At 37.0% G+C, this 16,425-nt stretch overlaps 1 protein-coding gene across 1 annotated transcript in view; it reads left to right on the plus strand.

Moving 5' to 3' along the window:
- LOC141109805 (melanopsin-B-like) overlaps positions 1-16,425 on the plus strand; it is a 283,394-nt gene that overhangs the window by 205,280 nt on the left and 61,689 nt on the right. Inside the window, exons 4-7 of the mRNA XM_073601074.1 lie at positions 3,100-3,303; positions 6,655-6,826; positions 9,803-9,958; positions 12,169-12,276. Of these exons, the coding sequence (XP_073457175.1) occupies positions 3,100-3,303; positions 6,655-6,826; positions 9,803-9,958; positions 12,169-12,276 (640 nt within the window). The remainder of the gene's footprint in view (positions 1-3,099; positions 3,304-6,654; positions 6,827-9,802; positions 9,959-12,168; positions 12,277-16,425) is intronic.

Below are 16,425 nucleotides of genomic sequence, written 5' to 3' on the forward strand. Positions count from 1 at the left end.
GGGTAAAATTGATTTTAGAGTAGAGGAACACACAGAGTCCAGAGTCCATGATTTTTCTGTTCACTTACTGTATATACAATCCAGATTGTAAAAAATCTGGTGTAAACAGTTAGAACATACCTTTATAGGGTTGGTGGTCCTCAGAAATACAGCAGTGGTGAATGAAGATTTAGCCCGTTTCTATAGCTCATAATTTTGCTATCTGTACTCAGGGCTTTTTTTCTCGGAGAATAGAGCTGGAACCCCCCCCCCATCTGAATCACCCCTTGTCTCTGCCCCCTACCCACCTCTGACCACCGTTCCTTGATTCCACCCCCTACCCACCTACCAGTACTGCCCCTTTTAGAGAATACAGAACCAAGTATCATTTTGTGGTGCTAAATTTTTTGTATGGAACATGTTAATGATAAAAAGAAAAGCAGTAAAATAGATCCCCTGCAGCCAGGAACAATAGAATCCCAACAATAGATCCCCACACAATAGATTCCCCCAGCAACAATGGACTCCACCGCAACAACAATAGATTCCCTACAGCAAACAGTGAACCACCCACAATGAAATATCACACCCAGTAACAAATGTCCACCCAAGCAACATTAGACCCCCCCCCCCCAGCAGCAACAACAGATCTCCCAGCAGCCAGTATCAATGGATCCTCCAGCAGCCAGTAAAAATAGACTTCTCCCTCAACAGTAGATCCCTTCCAGCAACATAAGACCCCCCTCAGCAACAATAGACCCTCACACAAAATCAGATCCCCACCAGTGACAATAGATTCCCCAGCAGACAACATCAATAGACCCTCCAGCACACCCCACACCCCATGCCATTACATACATTCAGTGCTGGAGGTCCCGGAACTGCGTTCCCCCGCGTTCCCGCTGAAAAAAAGCCCTGTCTGTACTGCTGAATCACTGGTGCTGCAGAGGGAGTCAAACTCACTTTTGCTGGGCTCCCTAGCACATTGTGGCTCTGCTGTCCTGATGGTAACTGTTGCTTCTGCGGCAGAAGCTCTGCCTATCAGTTAAATCACAAGCTAGAGTGAAGAGGAGCCACCTATGGTTACCTTATTTCCAGATTTCGTAACTTGTTTGAAAAACATACACTATATTACCAAAAGTATTGGGATGCCTGCCTTTACACACACATGAACTTTAATGGCATCCCTGTCTTAGTCTGTAGGGCTCAGCATTAATTTGTCCCACCCTTTGCAGTTATAAATGCTTCAACTCTTCTGGGAAGGCTGTCCACAAGGTTTAGGAGTGTGTCTATGGGAATGTTTGACTGTTCTTCTATAAGCGCATTTGTGAGGTCAGGCACTGATGTGGACAAGAAGGCCTGGCTTGCCGTCTCTGTTCTAATTCATCCCAAAGATGTTCTACTGGGTTGAGGTCAGGACTCTATGCAGGCTAGTTAAGTTTCTTCACCCCAAATCCATGTCTTTATGGACCTTGCTTTGTGCACATGTCCAAATCATTTAGTGGAGGGTGGATTATGATGTGGGGTTGTTTTTCAGGGGTTGGGCTTGGCCCCTTAGTTCCATTGAAGGGAACTCTTAAGGTGTCAGCATACTAAGACATTTTGGACAATTTCATGCTCCCAACTTTGTGGGAACAATTTGGCGATGGTCCCGTCCTGTTCCAACATGACTGTGCACCAGTGCACAAAGCAAGGTCCATAAAAGACACAGATGAGTGAGTTTGGGGTGGAGGAATTTGACTGGCCTGCACAGAGTCCTGACCTCAACCCCATAAAACACCTTTGGGATCAATTAGAGCGGAGACTGTAAGCTAGGCCTTCTGGTCCACATCAATGCCTGACCTCACAAATGCACTTCTGGAAGAATGGTCAAACATTCCCATAGACACACTCCTAAACCTTATGGACAGCCTTCCCAGAAGAGTTGAAGCTGTTATAGCTGCAAAGGGTGGGCCAACGCAATATTGAACCCTACGGACTAAGTCGGGGATGTCATGAAAGTTTATTGCGTGTAAAGGAAAGTGTCCCAATACTTTTGGTAACATAGTGTATCATTACTAATATTTAGCTTGAAGTGTGACAGTAAATTATGTTTACATTGTTACAATGCTACTTTCCATTCAATCTATGTGCATTGTTTACCTCACTTAGTTTTAGTATGTTTGTTGCATAAAACCTAAAATCAGATCCTTCTTGTAAACAATTTATCTGGAAGGATTTTAATTTAGTTGCACACTATGCATTCTGTTTCAGATGGTCTGCTATAATGTACAATATCATAACAGGAGCTGTAATAGCACCTTTCCTAAACTCAAACCTACTTCTGATCTCTAAACAGTCCAGCTGAGACTAACTGTATCGTAATTCAAAGTAGTTTGAAATGTTCCGAATAAGCTTTCAGGTGTAATGTATTTGGTTGGTACTATGTGTTGCGATGCAGAAAACAATCCTGGTTTGAAGTCCATAGAATTGACTTTTTTTTCAGTGAATGACCTGCAGGAAAGAATAGTCATTTTCAGCACCACCTAGGGGAAATGATAGATCTAATCTACCATTTCCAGTCTGAAAAAGGGAATAACATATTTTTTGAACAGATTGCTTTTTTAGGCTACTTCTGTTTCTAGGTAGAGCCTTAGGGTGGCAACAGACTTTAAATGACGGTCACTCATGATATGAGGGTTGTGACCAAAATAACAATTTGGGGGTTATTTACTAAGGGCAAATCCACTTTGCACTACAAGTGCACTTTCAAGTGCAGTCGCTATAAATCCAAGGGGAACATGCAAGAAAAAATAAAAAACAGAATTTTAGCTTGCACAATTTTCGGATGATAAAATCAGCAGAGCTTCCCCTCATTTCAGATCTACCCCTCAGATTGACAGCAACTGCACTTCCAAATGCACTTTCAAGTGCACTTGTAGTGCAAAGTGGATTTGCCTTTCGTAAATAACCCTCTTTGTCTACTGTGATCTTTATGTGCCAGGAGCCTAACCTTGTGTTAGTTGACTGTTTTCTGATCTAGGAATTGTGCTATATTTGAATTTGTTTACAAAACTCTGGTGGAATAAAAGTATCATTTTCTTAGTTTGATTTTCATTTGTGTTCTGGTTTTATGCCTAGCTTGTAACATCTATGCATTCTGCGGAGCTCTGTTTGGAATAACATCTATGATGACTTTACTGGCTATTGCTGTTGACCGGTATCTGGTAATCACCAAACCCCTACAATCCATACAATGGGCATCCAAGAAACGAACAGTACAAGTCATTGTTCTAGTCTGGCTGTATTCTTTAATGTGGAGCATGGCACCAATACTTGGCTGGAGTAAGTTGAATAATTTTAACAAGCAGTATTAAAGAGGCACTCAGACTGATTAAATGTTCATGGATAAACCAGAGACTTAATTCAAAAAGGAGATTTAATATTGTGTAATGTTACTAAGATAAGCAGACTAGTTGTTTTGGATATTGTATAACTTACAAAGTCTTTGAATTCTGTCACAGGATTTATGAATATCTTTTTTTAATTGTGACTTAAAGATACATGACCTATAAGTGGAATGCATTTTATAAAGTTGTTTCCCAGTGGCACTAGGATCTGTAAAGAAAATGAAAAGTAGTAATACGGATGATATCCGGAGGGGGGGGTTGTCTTTTTGTAGTTAAATAATTGTAAGCCTAAATGCACACTGGGCTTAAAAAAATGTCTGTTCTCTTGGGAGTAAAAAACGCTCATATAGAGCATTTTTTGTACATAGTGTAGAGGAGTTTAGAAGAATTTTACGTTTTTTCTGCAAGTAAGCTCCAATCAGGAACACAAACCAGAAGGTTTTTTTTCCTGCCTCTAAACGTTGAGCTCAAAATATGCCTCTAAACGTCCTTGCATGGAGACATAGGATAACAATGAGCTGTTTCTACAGGTAGAACACAAAATGCCTGTAGAAGCAACATTTGCTAAGCCAGTGTGCATGGATCCTAACTGAATTATCAGTACAACCTTACACTGTACAATTATTTTGTGTATTTTTGATGATTTCAGGAAAAATTATATACTCATATGGAACACCTTATTCTAGCAGACTCCTTGCTATCTGGAACATCATGTTTCATAATATTAAATACAGCAGTAGTTTGTTAACCTCCCTGGCAGTATGATTATTTCAGATTTTTGCGTCTCAAAGCGGTACCATTATTTTGCATAGAAATTTGGCGTTTTATATTGTAGGCCCGTAATTCTAGCAATAACACACTTAAATCTGTCCACCAAGAGTCTAGTAGATATCCCGGGTATGATGAAGTTTGAAACACAAAATCATAAATTATAATATAATAAATAAATAATTATAAAAATAATAATACAATAATAATAAAATAAATTTCCCCACGATTCACTATCGCTCAATTCTGCAAGTGTTCTAATTTGCTATCACTGTTTTCTAGCTGGTCTAAAACCACTTTTGATGTAAAGGGACCCAAGTGTGGCTCGGGGTTACCGCTAATGGTGCTGAAATTTAACCCCGAGCCACACTCAGGAATACCGTCAGAGAGGTTAAAGAAGTATCTATAAACTGGTCGCTTTGGTTCCTTCCACCAAGTCACTACTGGGTCCTGCAGTACCATATGGGTTGGCAGAAGGAACCCCAGTAAATAGATGGCACTATTAAACTCACAAGAGGTGTATAATAGTGCCAGGAGTGGAAACTCTGCAAGTGAATGAAGTTTTGGCTCATCAGCAACCAGATAAATAAATACAAGGGTACTTTCACAGAATATGGCCCCTGAATACCCCCCCCCCGGTCACTTTAAACAAGCATTATTTCGAAAATGAAATGTCAATGGCATTTTCCAAATGAGACCCACATTCACTGTTGGAAATTCGTTCATTAGAGAGAAATTTTCCACCCCTCTCCTTCAAGTTATTGTCACTATAGTCAAAAACAAGCCTTTATTTGACCATATACAAAATCAATTATTCCAAAAATGAACTTTTGTAAGAAATTTTGGTAAGCTAAAAATTACTCAATACAGCCCTTAACTCAACACCTGTTAGGACACTCAGTGAAGAATTACTCCATTTATGGTTACCTTTAGACATGTGCGGTTCTTCAATTTCAAATTCAAAACGTTTTCGAATTCAAATCATTTTCCAATTTCCAAAGAGAATAAAATAGAACAGAAAATAAAGGAATAGAATAGAAAAAAAAAGAATAGAATAAAAAAGAATATAAAAGAAAATAAAAGAATAGAATATAATAGAGTAAAACAGAACAAAATGGAATAGACAATAAAAGAACAGCATAGACTAGAATATAATAGAAACAAATAAAATAGAATACCAGAAAGAATATAATCTTCTTCTGAAATTCAAATTTCAAATAGAATAAATTTGAAATCCAATACAGAATAAAAAACAATAGAATATAATAGAATAGAATATAACAATTTCCCAAAATTCAAATAGAATCAATTTGAATTTCAATAGGATAGAAAATAATAGATTAGAATAGAATAGAAAATAACAGAATAGTATAAAAAAAAAAACAACAGAATAGAAACTAATAGAAATGAATAGAATAGAATAGAAAATACTAGAATAGAAAATAATAGAATAAACAAATAGATGTAATTAAAAAAACAATAGAATAGAAAGAATATAACCTTTTCCCAAAATTCAAATAGAATCAATTTGAATAGAATATTCTGTTGTTTTTTTCTATACTATTGTGTTAATTTCTATTCTATTCTACTCTATTCTTTTCTGTTCTATTCAAATTCAAATTGGTTTTATATTAGAATTTTGGAAAAAGGTTATATTATTTCTATTCTATTCTATTTTTTTTCTTAATTCAATTATTTTCTATTCCATTCGAATTTCAGAAGATGGTTATAATCTTTCTATTTTATTCTATTCGTTTTTTATTCTATTCCTTTCTTTTCTATTCTATTCCATGCTGTTCTGTTCTTTTATTTTCTATTCGATTTTGTTCTGTTTTACTCTATTATATTCTATTCTTTTATTTTCTGTAATATTCTTTTCTATTCTATTAAATTTTTTTCTATTTTATTCCTTTATTTTCTATTCTATTTTATTCTCCTTGGAAACTGGAAAACTATTTGAATTCAAAAACGTTTCGATTGCGAAAACTTTTCCAATTCGAAAACTATTTGAATTCGAAAACTATTTGAAATTGATTCAAAAACTTTTTGAATCGATCCGAATTCGAAAATTTGAATCAATTAAAATCTGAATAAACAAAATTAATTTTGAAAACGAATTAAACAGCTTAAACGAATTTAACTACACAAATTTATATAAATAACGAATTGAAACAAAACAAATTTATTCATTCTGCATATGTCTAGTTACCTTAGGGAAGTTACTACACCTTGAAATTTTCCAATTCAATTAGGAGAGGGAAGGAATGTGTTAACTATGAATTCTAATTAGCCCATCACAATGATGGGCTGCCTCACTGGCCAATAGATTGTGTGGCAGAAGGGGGAGAGCAGATAAGCTTCAAGACTACCAGGAAGTGTTGGAACTTTTCCCTTCAAAGCAGCTTAGCCCTCTATCTTAGCAATGGGCCTTGGGAAACTCTGGGTATCTGACAGCAGATTTTATTTATTTATTTTTTTGTTGTTGTTTGGATAATTAATATTTCCTACTTTTCTTTAGGTTCCTATGTACCTGAGGGTTTAATGATATCATGCACATGGGACTATATAACAGCAACAACAGCAAATAAAAGTTACACTATGATGCTATGCTGCTTTGTGTTCTTCATTCCGCTGCTTGTGATTTTACACTGTTATCTATTAATGTTTCTGGCAATTAGAAGTACAAGCAGGTAAGAGACCATTCCCTAGTAATTGCCACTGATGTTTATTATTTATTTATTGATATATACATGATTTAGGTCATATGCTATGTGTACAATATTCAGGCTCTTTTTTTTTCTTTAATTGAAGAACAGTATATTTTCTGGTTTGCTTCATATGGGTAAGGAGTGAGCAAAATTGAGAGTTTTCATAACCTCCTAAAAAATGTAATGAAAATTTATAAGATTTCTCCAAATTGTTGCAATTTTGGTAAATGTATTGAAGTCACAGTGGATGGTGAAATTAAGATGGTTTCTCAAGGTTTTAATGATGCAGTGGGCTTTAAATAGCATCTAAGAGATATACAGTAAAATCCCCTTTCACATATCATGGACCTATTGTTGTGCTAAAACAGCCCCTTAATAGTCTCATTATTTTTTTTTTCCAGACGAAAAGGAAAGAAAAAATACAGTGACAAAATAAATAATAATCTATTTCTCTCTTCTCCTCCACCCACCTCCCTCATTTAAAAAGGGAGACTCTTATTACCTTTAATCTACCATCTACCAACCCACCATTTAACCCAACTACCTCTCATCTTACGATCACAATCAATGAGCTATTTAAGAAGAGAAAAAAATAGCTGCGCTAACACTGAGAAAACCAGTGATGAGCCAGTGTTAAATTACAATTAATGTGTGAACACAAATGTGACAAAAAATTAATATACTGAATAACAAAAAATTAGCAAAAGTCCCAAAACATAAATGATGAAGTCCCAACAATAAAAAATATATGTGTCAAATAATGTCCATAATACACTTGATGGTCGAACAAACAACTTAGATGAGTTGATAGATAAGTGCAATCTTCCACCACCAATAAGTGCCAAACACCATATAAATTGCGCACTTACCGAAAGGCAAGCAACAAGAGCTTGCAGCTACACACCCAGACAGAGCCTCTGTCCAAGGAAGTCTGGGGCAAACAGCTCATAAGGCGTCAGACACAGGAGCAAACTGCAGCCACTAAACCGGTGATGAGGTTCAAAGGGGGCTCGCAAATGGACATCAGGTATTACCACTGCTCCCACAGTCAGCACAGGAGATGAACTCTTCAGGTTTCTTCACCCGGTTCCGATGTCTTGAGCCCAGAACAGATACCATTCCCATCTTATGAGCTGTTTGCCCCGGACTTCCTTGGACAGAGGCCCTGGCTGGGTGTATAGCCGCAAGCTCTTGTTGCTTGCCTTTCGGTAAGCGCGCAATTTATATGGTGTTTGGCACTTATTGGTGGTGGAAGATTGCGCTTATCAACTCATCTAAGTTGTTTGTTCAACCATCAAGTGTATTATGGACATTATTTGACACATATATTTTTTATTGTTGGGACTTCATCATTCATGTTTTGGGACTTTCGCTAATTTTTTGTTATTCAGTATATACATTTTTTGTCACATTTGTGTTCACACATTAATTGTATATTAACACTGGCTCATCACTGGTTTTCTCAGTGTTAGCGCAGCTATTTTTTTCTCTTCTTAAATAGCTCATTAGCTTAAGAACCCACTCTAGCAAACCCATGCATAAAAATGCATGCAAACCCATGCACTAAAACATTATTTTGACTTAATAATCTACCTACTGGGGTTTTTCTTTCGCTTCCGCTTTCTCTTGTAGATGAAATTCAAAGTCTAGCTATTATAATAATTTTTAAACATTCCAGCTTTATGATGGCCGTTTGTAACTCTTCTGTACACTACTTATCACTATTTTCGCTTCCTGTGTGGGGTTTACTCCAAATATTATAAAAAAAAAACATATTTTACCTACTAGAAAGAGAATTAAACAAATAAAGTAAAATAAAAAATTGAAAAGCACAGTACACATTTAACAATCAAGTATGATTTAAAAAAAGGAATAAAGGGGAAAACACAAATACATAAAATGCCACCTAAATAACTCAAACTACTCTAATTTCCTGTAGATAAAGGAAAATGTTAGAGAACTATGGATTGCTTTTGTAAACCAAATATGTCAATTAGTTAAATGAGTACAATTAAGAGTTTGGGTTCTAAACTGCGTATTTCATCCAGAGTCTTTGTCTTGATTACCCACTAAGTTATTTTTAAATCTTCAACAATATGGCAGGGGAATGTCTCTGTACCCCTATTAGGGCAATGACAAGAATTGTATGACTCAACTTTTTGCCAAGCTGTAGCCATGTCACTTGGCCAATAGCCATGCTCGGATTATCCACATATTTCTGTTAAGATTAAAGCATGATTCTCTAACATTTATGACATCTTTGTTGATCCACAAACTGTGTTTTATAATGTCTCTAACATGCTTGATACACCAATGGTGAAGTTGTAATTAATTTTTGGTGAGTTCACATATGCTCATAGTCAAATGAGTACCATGTCAACTAATGCATTCTAAGTAGATAATTACTTGTCAGAAAGATTAGCAGAAAAGCACTAGTCAAAGATAAAGTATTTATTTGATTTTTTTTTTTAATTAGACTGTTTTCTTGTAAATGTATTTTTCATCAAATTTCAAATACCATAAAATGGATGAAAATAGGGGCTATCATTCCAATATCTCTGATGTATGTAAATGTATGGTATGACAAATGTCACATATAAAAAATATTTTTACTGCTACTCCTAACTATAATGAAATGTAGCATTTTATTATACAGTATATCCTAATTAGAGTTAATCTGTATAAAGCAATAGTTGAAATGGATTTCTCACAGAGTACCTAAGCATATAGACTATTTTTAGCATTCCAGATAAAGTAATGTGAAATATTTTCATACAGTTACTGGCTAAAAAGACACAGTGAAAGAATAATGCTTTCATCTATAATTAGAATAATTAAGAGAAAGTGAACACTGACTTACTATAATTGTAAAAGCACAGTAGTAATGTCACTAGGTAAAAGCTTGGGTAGCATTCAAAGTTTGGGAGTGACATTAATTGTTAGTGTTCTTCTCTTCAGAAATGTTCAGAAACTTGGATCATGTGGACGCCAATCCTATATGCCATCAGCTATAAAAAATGAATGGAAAATGGCAAAAATTGCTTTTGTTATCATCACTGTCTATGTTTTATCTTGGTCACCTTATGCTTGTGTTACACTAATTGCATGGGCTGGGTAAGTAGCAGATTTTTCTTTAAATGTGGCTTTTGATAATTCATATGTTTTACAGTATGTCATTCGATCTAGGTTACTGACATGTTATGTTTTTATAAATGTTTGATCTGTATTACTCCCCTAATATTTACTGGGGTAAACTAAACTATGATGTAAAATAGTTTGACAGAAAAAAAACACAATTGTGAAAAAAGTATTTAAAACTGAAACGTTATCACCTGTATATTTTTCTATGCATTTGGCAGGTTTAAATCCAACAACTTTGTGGTCCCAAAATATTTCCTGGCCACAAATATATGTTTTATTATATATGTTTTAAATGCCATGAGTCACTTTCCCCTGCCTCCTCAACTATGGCTGCTAGTGGAACCTCTGAAATAGGGGTGTCAACATTCCCCTCGAGTTCAGGCAAAATAGTAACATCATTTACTTCGGAAGTATTTTTCAGGATTGGTTACCGATTTTTTTTCCCTCAACAGAGGAAAACCACAGCCCCTTATTACATTGTGTAGTAAGTGCTTAACCTCACCCATGAAATGTTTTACAGTTCCACTAGGTGTCTCCACTAAGGTGATAAAGGATTAAAGAACAGAACGTTGCACACCTGAAAAGCAGTCCAGGTGTCACAGAATAAAATCAGCCAAAGCCAGGCTCCATCAAATCACGCCCCCTAAGGAAACCAGGGCTGCATTTTATTAGTGTTGCATTCTGCTTTTTCTTCCGTTATATGTTTGTAAGGTTGAACAAATCACATTTTAGAACAGACAGGCAGAGTGGTTCAATGACAATCCAGGTATAAGGCAGGCAGAGTTCAGAGAAAAGTCTGATATCCGGTCCAAGGTCATACACAGGGAAATCTAGTAAACTAGACAGACAGACAGGGAGCAGGGCAGACAGACAGGGAGCTTGATCAGATATTACACATGTAATCACTCTCTATCACAAGCATGAGACTGAATGTTTGGCTGGCTTAAATCAGGTCTTGTCTCCACCCAGAGACTGGTCACATTAATCACCTTGCAGGTAGACAGACAGACAGTGAGAAAGCTATCGTCAAAACCAGGATACTGGAATGAGGAGCAGGAGCGCTAAGACGCTTCTGACACCTCAAGAAACAATTTCTATAAAGCACTCTTTATCAGTTAATGAGGTGTAGAAGTCATCTCTTGTGATACCACCTCCCTCACTAAAAAAGACCTGTATCTACCTCTACCTTCTTGATGTCCCTCTAATGAGGCCTGGTGGGTTACAATCAACTGTTGCCTCTTTTTATATGGGTAAGCAGTTCTCCTCTTGCTGGCTAGCATTTGCTATTGTGCTATTTGTTTACTTTTTTTACTTTGTTCAGCAATAGGGGTTTGTCCCTTTAGAGTGCTGCTCACATCCAAGCACCAAGTTGTGTAGAGAACATTCCCAACTGGTATTTGACAGCTATAGGCAAGAGATAGGGACACCAGGAATAGCCCAAGCAGGTTACACTTGCACTCTTATTCAGTAGGGCAGCTAACAACCACAGTTTTCAGTAGAGTTTTAAGTACAGGAGAGATTTGTACAGCAAAGTCCATAGCATAAACAAACAAAACATCTGCTTATCTGAACCGCAATCTAAACTATGGTCAGTTTTGACTAACAGGGTGCCCTCTAATCGATTCTAAATTAACCCTATGCAGACTGTTATACACCCATAACTATTTCTAGCAAACGTTTGTATAAAAACGTGGATTATTGGCTTGCATACATTACAACACATGTTCAAGTTTTCCAACCGCATCAAAGTGATCCCTCTATGGCTAGTACCAACACTGCTGTGCAGATTCTAAATATTTTCTTGCTTATAGAGCAGATGGACACAGCTGGGGGAAAGCCACAGACTCTGGTCTGGACACTGACCTGCTGTATGCAATAGAAATGGAAAGATGCCCTTGATTAAATCCAAACATCTTACGTATATAACCGGTGAGGTGCTAAAGGGGCATGACCGCATGTTAACAATAAAGATTCTAAATTGATTTACACAATTAAAATTCAAACAAATTTTGTATAAAAACAGAGATTATTATATTGTATATTTCAATAGTTGTCCTAGCTGGGCACTGCATCAAAGTGATCCCTCTCTGCCCCTAATTGGTTTCCAAACACAAACAGGCAGCATTTTTACATTTTTTACATTTTGTTTATTTTTAATACATTTTCTGTTTTGTTTATTTTAGCCATGGGAAATCTTTAAACACATATTCCAAGACTGTTCCTGCAGTTATTGCTAAAGCCTCTGCAATTTATAATCCTATTATTTATGGAATAATTCATCCAAAGTATAGGTAAGAAAATATATTTAATATACACTGACTGATATTGTTTATTACTTTATGTTCACTTTCGTTTTATGATTGAAAGCTGAAGGTTCTCTAACTTTTTAAATAAAAAAAGACGTAACAAATTCTGTTTAAATCATTTTCGGTACAGAATGGCCAAATTTAGAACATGCTATAGAAGTATTGTATCTGTGCTTTATAATAAAATCTGATTTCCAGTTTATTAAACCAAGTTGTACTGAGCCCCTTTGCAAAGTTTTAAAGTTTTAATTTAGTTTATAAGCGTAGATGTTTAAAAATGGCAAGTTATGAAATATATAGAAAATGAGAGGTAATGAAAAATAATAAAAGAGAAAAGAAAAAAAAATAGGGATATCAGTCTGAATTGAAGTGCTGTGGAGATGTAAGTCAAATAGGGTCTAGTGTGGCGCTAATGAGGTCATTTTAAAAGTTTTGGAGTTTCTAAATTCAAACCAATAATAACACGTGAAACAAAAAAGAAATCATCAAAAATTGTTGGTATTGTTTCTTGAATAGATGGTTGAAGGGAGGAGGTAAGCCAAAGGGTTGTTTCCAGTTTGGGTATTCATTCATTTGTACATGATATTTATCGTGAAAAATCCTTTTATTCGAAGGTACTTCCAAATGTTAACCACTTGAGCTCTGGAAGGTTTATCCCTTTCATGACAAGGCCATTTTTTGCTATTTAGCACTGCGCTATTTCAACTGGCAAAAAACAAATAGCAGCATATAATCATGGAATCAACAACTTTGAGGTTCAACCATACAATAATGCTCATGAAGAGTATATAGTTTTATCATAAGGTTTGCAATTAAAACCAGTGTAACATGTAAGGTGAAGAATGGGCTAGGTCTAGCTCTGATGAAGTAAACACTGCATTCACAGGTTGAATCTTAATGACTTTAGTGACTGAAGTTAAGATTTGAAACCAGAGAACTATAGGTTTACATCTAAGCTGTAACATGGTATATAAAACCAAACTTATACAGTATCGCACAAAAGTGAGTACACCCCTCACATTTTTGTAAATATTTTATTATATCTTTTCATGTGACAACACTGAAGAAATGACACTTTGCTACAATGTAAAGTAGTGAGTGTACAGATTGTATAACAGTGTAAATATTCTGTCCCCTCAAAATAACTCACTCAACCATTATTGTCTAAGCCGCTGGCAATAAATGTGAGTACACCTTAAGTGAAAATGTTCAAATTGGGCCCAATTAGCCATTTTCCCTCCCTGATGTCATGTGACTCGTTAGTGTTAGTTAAGGTCTCAGGTGTGAATGGGGAGCAAGTGTGTTAAATTTGGTGTTATTGCTCTCACTCTCTCATACTGGTTACTGGAAGTTCAACATGGCACCTCATGGCAAAGAACTCTAAAAAAAGAATTGTTGCTCTACATAAAGATGGCCTAGGCAATATGAAGATTGCCAAGACCCTGTAACTGAGCTGCAGCATGGTGGCCAAGACCATACAGAGGTTTAACAGGCCAGGTTCCACTCAGAACAGGCCTTGCCATGGGCAACCAAAGAAGTTGAGTGCACATGCTCAGCATCATAGCTCAGCATGTGCACAGAGGTTGTCTTTGGGAAATAGACATATGAATGCTGCCAGCATTGCTGCAGAGGTTGAAGGGATTGGAGGTCGGCCAGTCAATGCTCAGACCATATGCCACACGCTGCATCAAATTGGTCTGCATGGCTGTCGCCCCAGAAGGAAGCCCCTTCTAAAGATGATGCAAAAGAAAGCCCGCAAACAGTTTCTGAAGACAACTAAGGACATGGATTACAGGAACCAAGTACTATGGTCTGATGAGACCAAGGTAAACTTATTTGGTTCAGATGGTGTCAAGCGTGTGTGGCGGCAACCAGGTGAGGAGTACAAAGACAAGTGTGTCTTGCCTACAGTCAAGCATGGTGGTGGGAGTGTCATGGTCTGGGGCCACATGAGTGCTGCCAGCACTGGGGAGCTACAGTTCATTGAAGGAACCATGAATGCCAACATGTACTGTGACATACTGAAGCAAAGTTTGATCCTCTCCCTTCGGAGACTGGGCTGCAGGGAAGTTTTCCAACATGATAATGACCCCAAACACACTTCCAAGATGACTTGAAGAGTTGGATGGCTTTTGAGATGAGACCTTGCATATCAGCAAGGAACAGGTTTGTCTGATAAGGATCATCTTGGACAAGTCAGGGGCTGAGATGAAAGGAGAAGATCAGAACTCTCAAGAATCTTGTGCTTAATCTGAAGATGGGAGTAATGTGTGTTTTCCTGTAGTGTTGAAACACCAGCTTGAAAAAAAAGCCCCAGGCACATTTAATTTGGTTCAAATCAGATTAGACAGATAGGGCTAAATACATTTTCTTTTTCGTATTGCAGTAGTATTGAGAGTCAATTAGAGTCCATATTAGTGGCATTGGAAAGTGAGGTTGTTTCAAGCTGCCTGAAAGATTGCCTCCTTCTTTTTAATAGCTAGGTTTCATGACTATGTCTATTTTTGGTCCACTGTGGTCCCAGGACCAGGTGGAATCTGTCAAACTCCAGGCATTTAATGGTTGTTGCAGGCTGGAGTTCTTGGAACATCGCTGTGGATCTGGTTTGAAGAGCTTTAGTGTTAGCTGGAATTTGACTTTCATTTGTTAGTGTATCTAAATCTGCTAGTACATCTAACACGTCCCTACCCCCAGACTGACAGTGCTGCTTTACAAAGGTGCTCCTCTGCTCCTTCATCCAAAGTGGGGGCACTCTAATCCAGGAGGTATGTTACTGGCCAGATCACCAGGTGAAAACATAGGGGAAAAAGCTAAAAAAAGAAAGGTAATGCAGCCACCGCATCTAAGGATTGGTAAGCTGCAATATATTACAGTTTTGGTTTTGGGTTCAATACCGCTTTAAGTTTGAGAAGGGCATCTTCCAGCTCTGGTCTTAGGGACTCAAGAGCCTGCTCATGTGAGTCAGTGACCATGATGCTCTGTAGGTTCAAACACAGGAAAAAGTACATGTACTCATGTGCACTCTATCAGCTGGATGGAGAGAGAGTGGGCAATTAAAAACTCTCTGTCACAGGGAGTGCATATGTGGAAGTTCATATATAGCACAAGCACTAATGGTGGTCTTGGATAAGCTGACTGTGGACAGCTGCTGGCTCATAACAAGCTAGAAGAGACTCTGTGGAAAGCAAAGACACAAAGAGAGCAGTGCCATCTAAGTGCAGCAAGTAGTGAACTTTTAATCCATAAAAGACATATGGTCTTTTATGGATTAAAAGTTCACTACTTGCTGCACTTAGATGGCGCTGCTCTCTTTGTGTCTTTACCATGATGCTCTGTATATAGGAGTCAATGACAGTGTGACTGCCTAATCCTCTCATCTCTTTAGTGAGGTCATGTGATTGCCATCACCCCTTGTAAATTATACAATAAGAAGAAAACCTCTATTGTGGGATTTTAAAGGCAATAAAAAAGTAGTTTAGGAAAAAAATTGTTTATTAACAATGTAGACAAATTCCATAGAAAAATTCAAGCATAGGACATGTAACTATAAAAACATTGTATATTGAAATAGAGTGGAAGATGATACTTAATCCAACGCGTTTCAAAATGTAATAGTAGTTAAAATCTTTATCAGGGATATCGTATCTCTTATCTATAGAAAATAAAAAAAATACAATATTTAGGATTTACATGTAAAAATCATGTACAATAAACCTAACTAAGGGCATACATAGATGATGACTTACTTTTCATTACAAAATTGATCAGATAGCAGATGCATTCCCCAGAGCACCAGCAAGGAGGGTCCCACAAAAAAACAGTATTGCCCCTCTTTTCTACAGGAAGACCGGATATAAGTAATCCCAAAATTGGTACTTGAAGGCATATAATCCGGGTACTCTATAATACAAAAATAACGACAATCAAGGCTGAGCTGAAAAACCTCACTTGCCAACATCTGTTGGCAGAGAGCGCTTACTCAACAAATGGAGCCAGAATCCGGTCCAATGTCACTCAGAGAGCTGGAAGCGAAGGGTACACCGCCAGTGCTGGAGCTCCTTCAGCAACCTTGCTGAAAGGAAGAATGGCACCAAATGCCTTCCTCTGTGTCCTTTTCTGTGATGTTAGGGCATC

This window comes from Aquarana catesbeiana, linkage group LG01 (assembly GCF_042186555.1).
Source record: "Aquarana catesbeiana isolate 2022-GZ linkage group LG01, ASM4218655v1, whole genome shotgun sequence".
Lineage (NCBI taxonomy): Eukaryota > Metazoa > Chordata > Amphibia > Anura > Ranidae > Aquarana > Aquarana catesbeiana.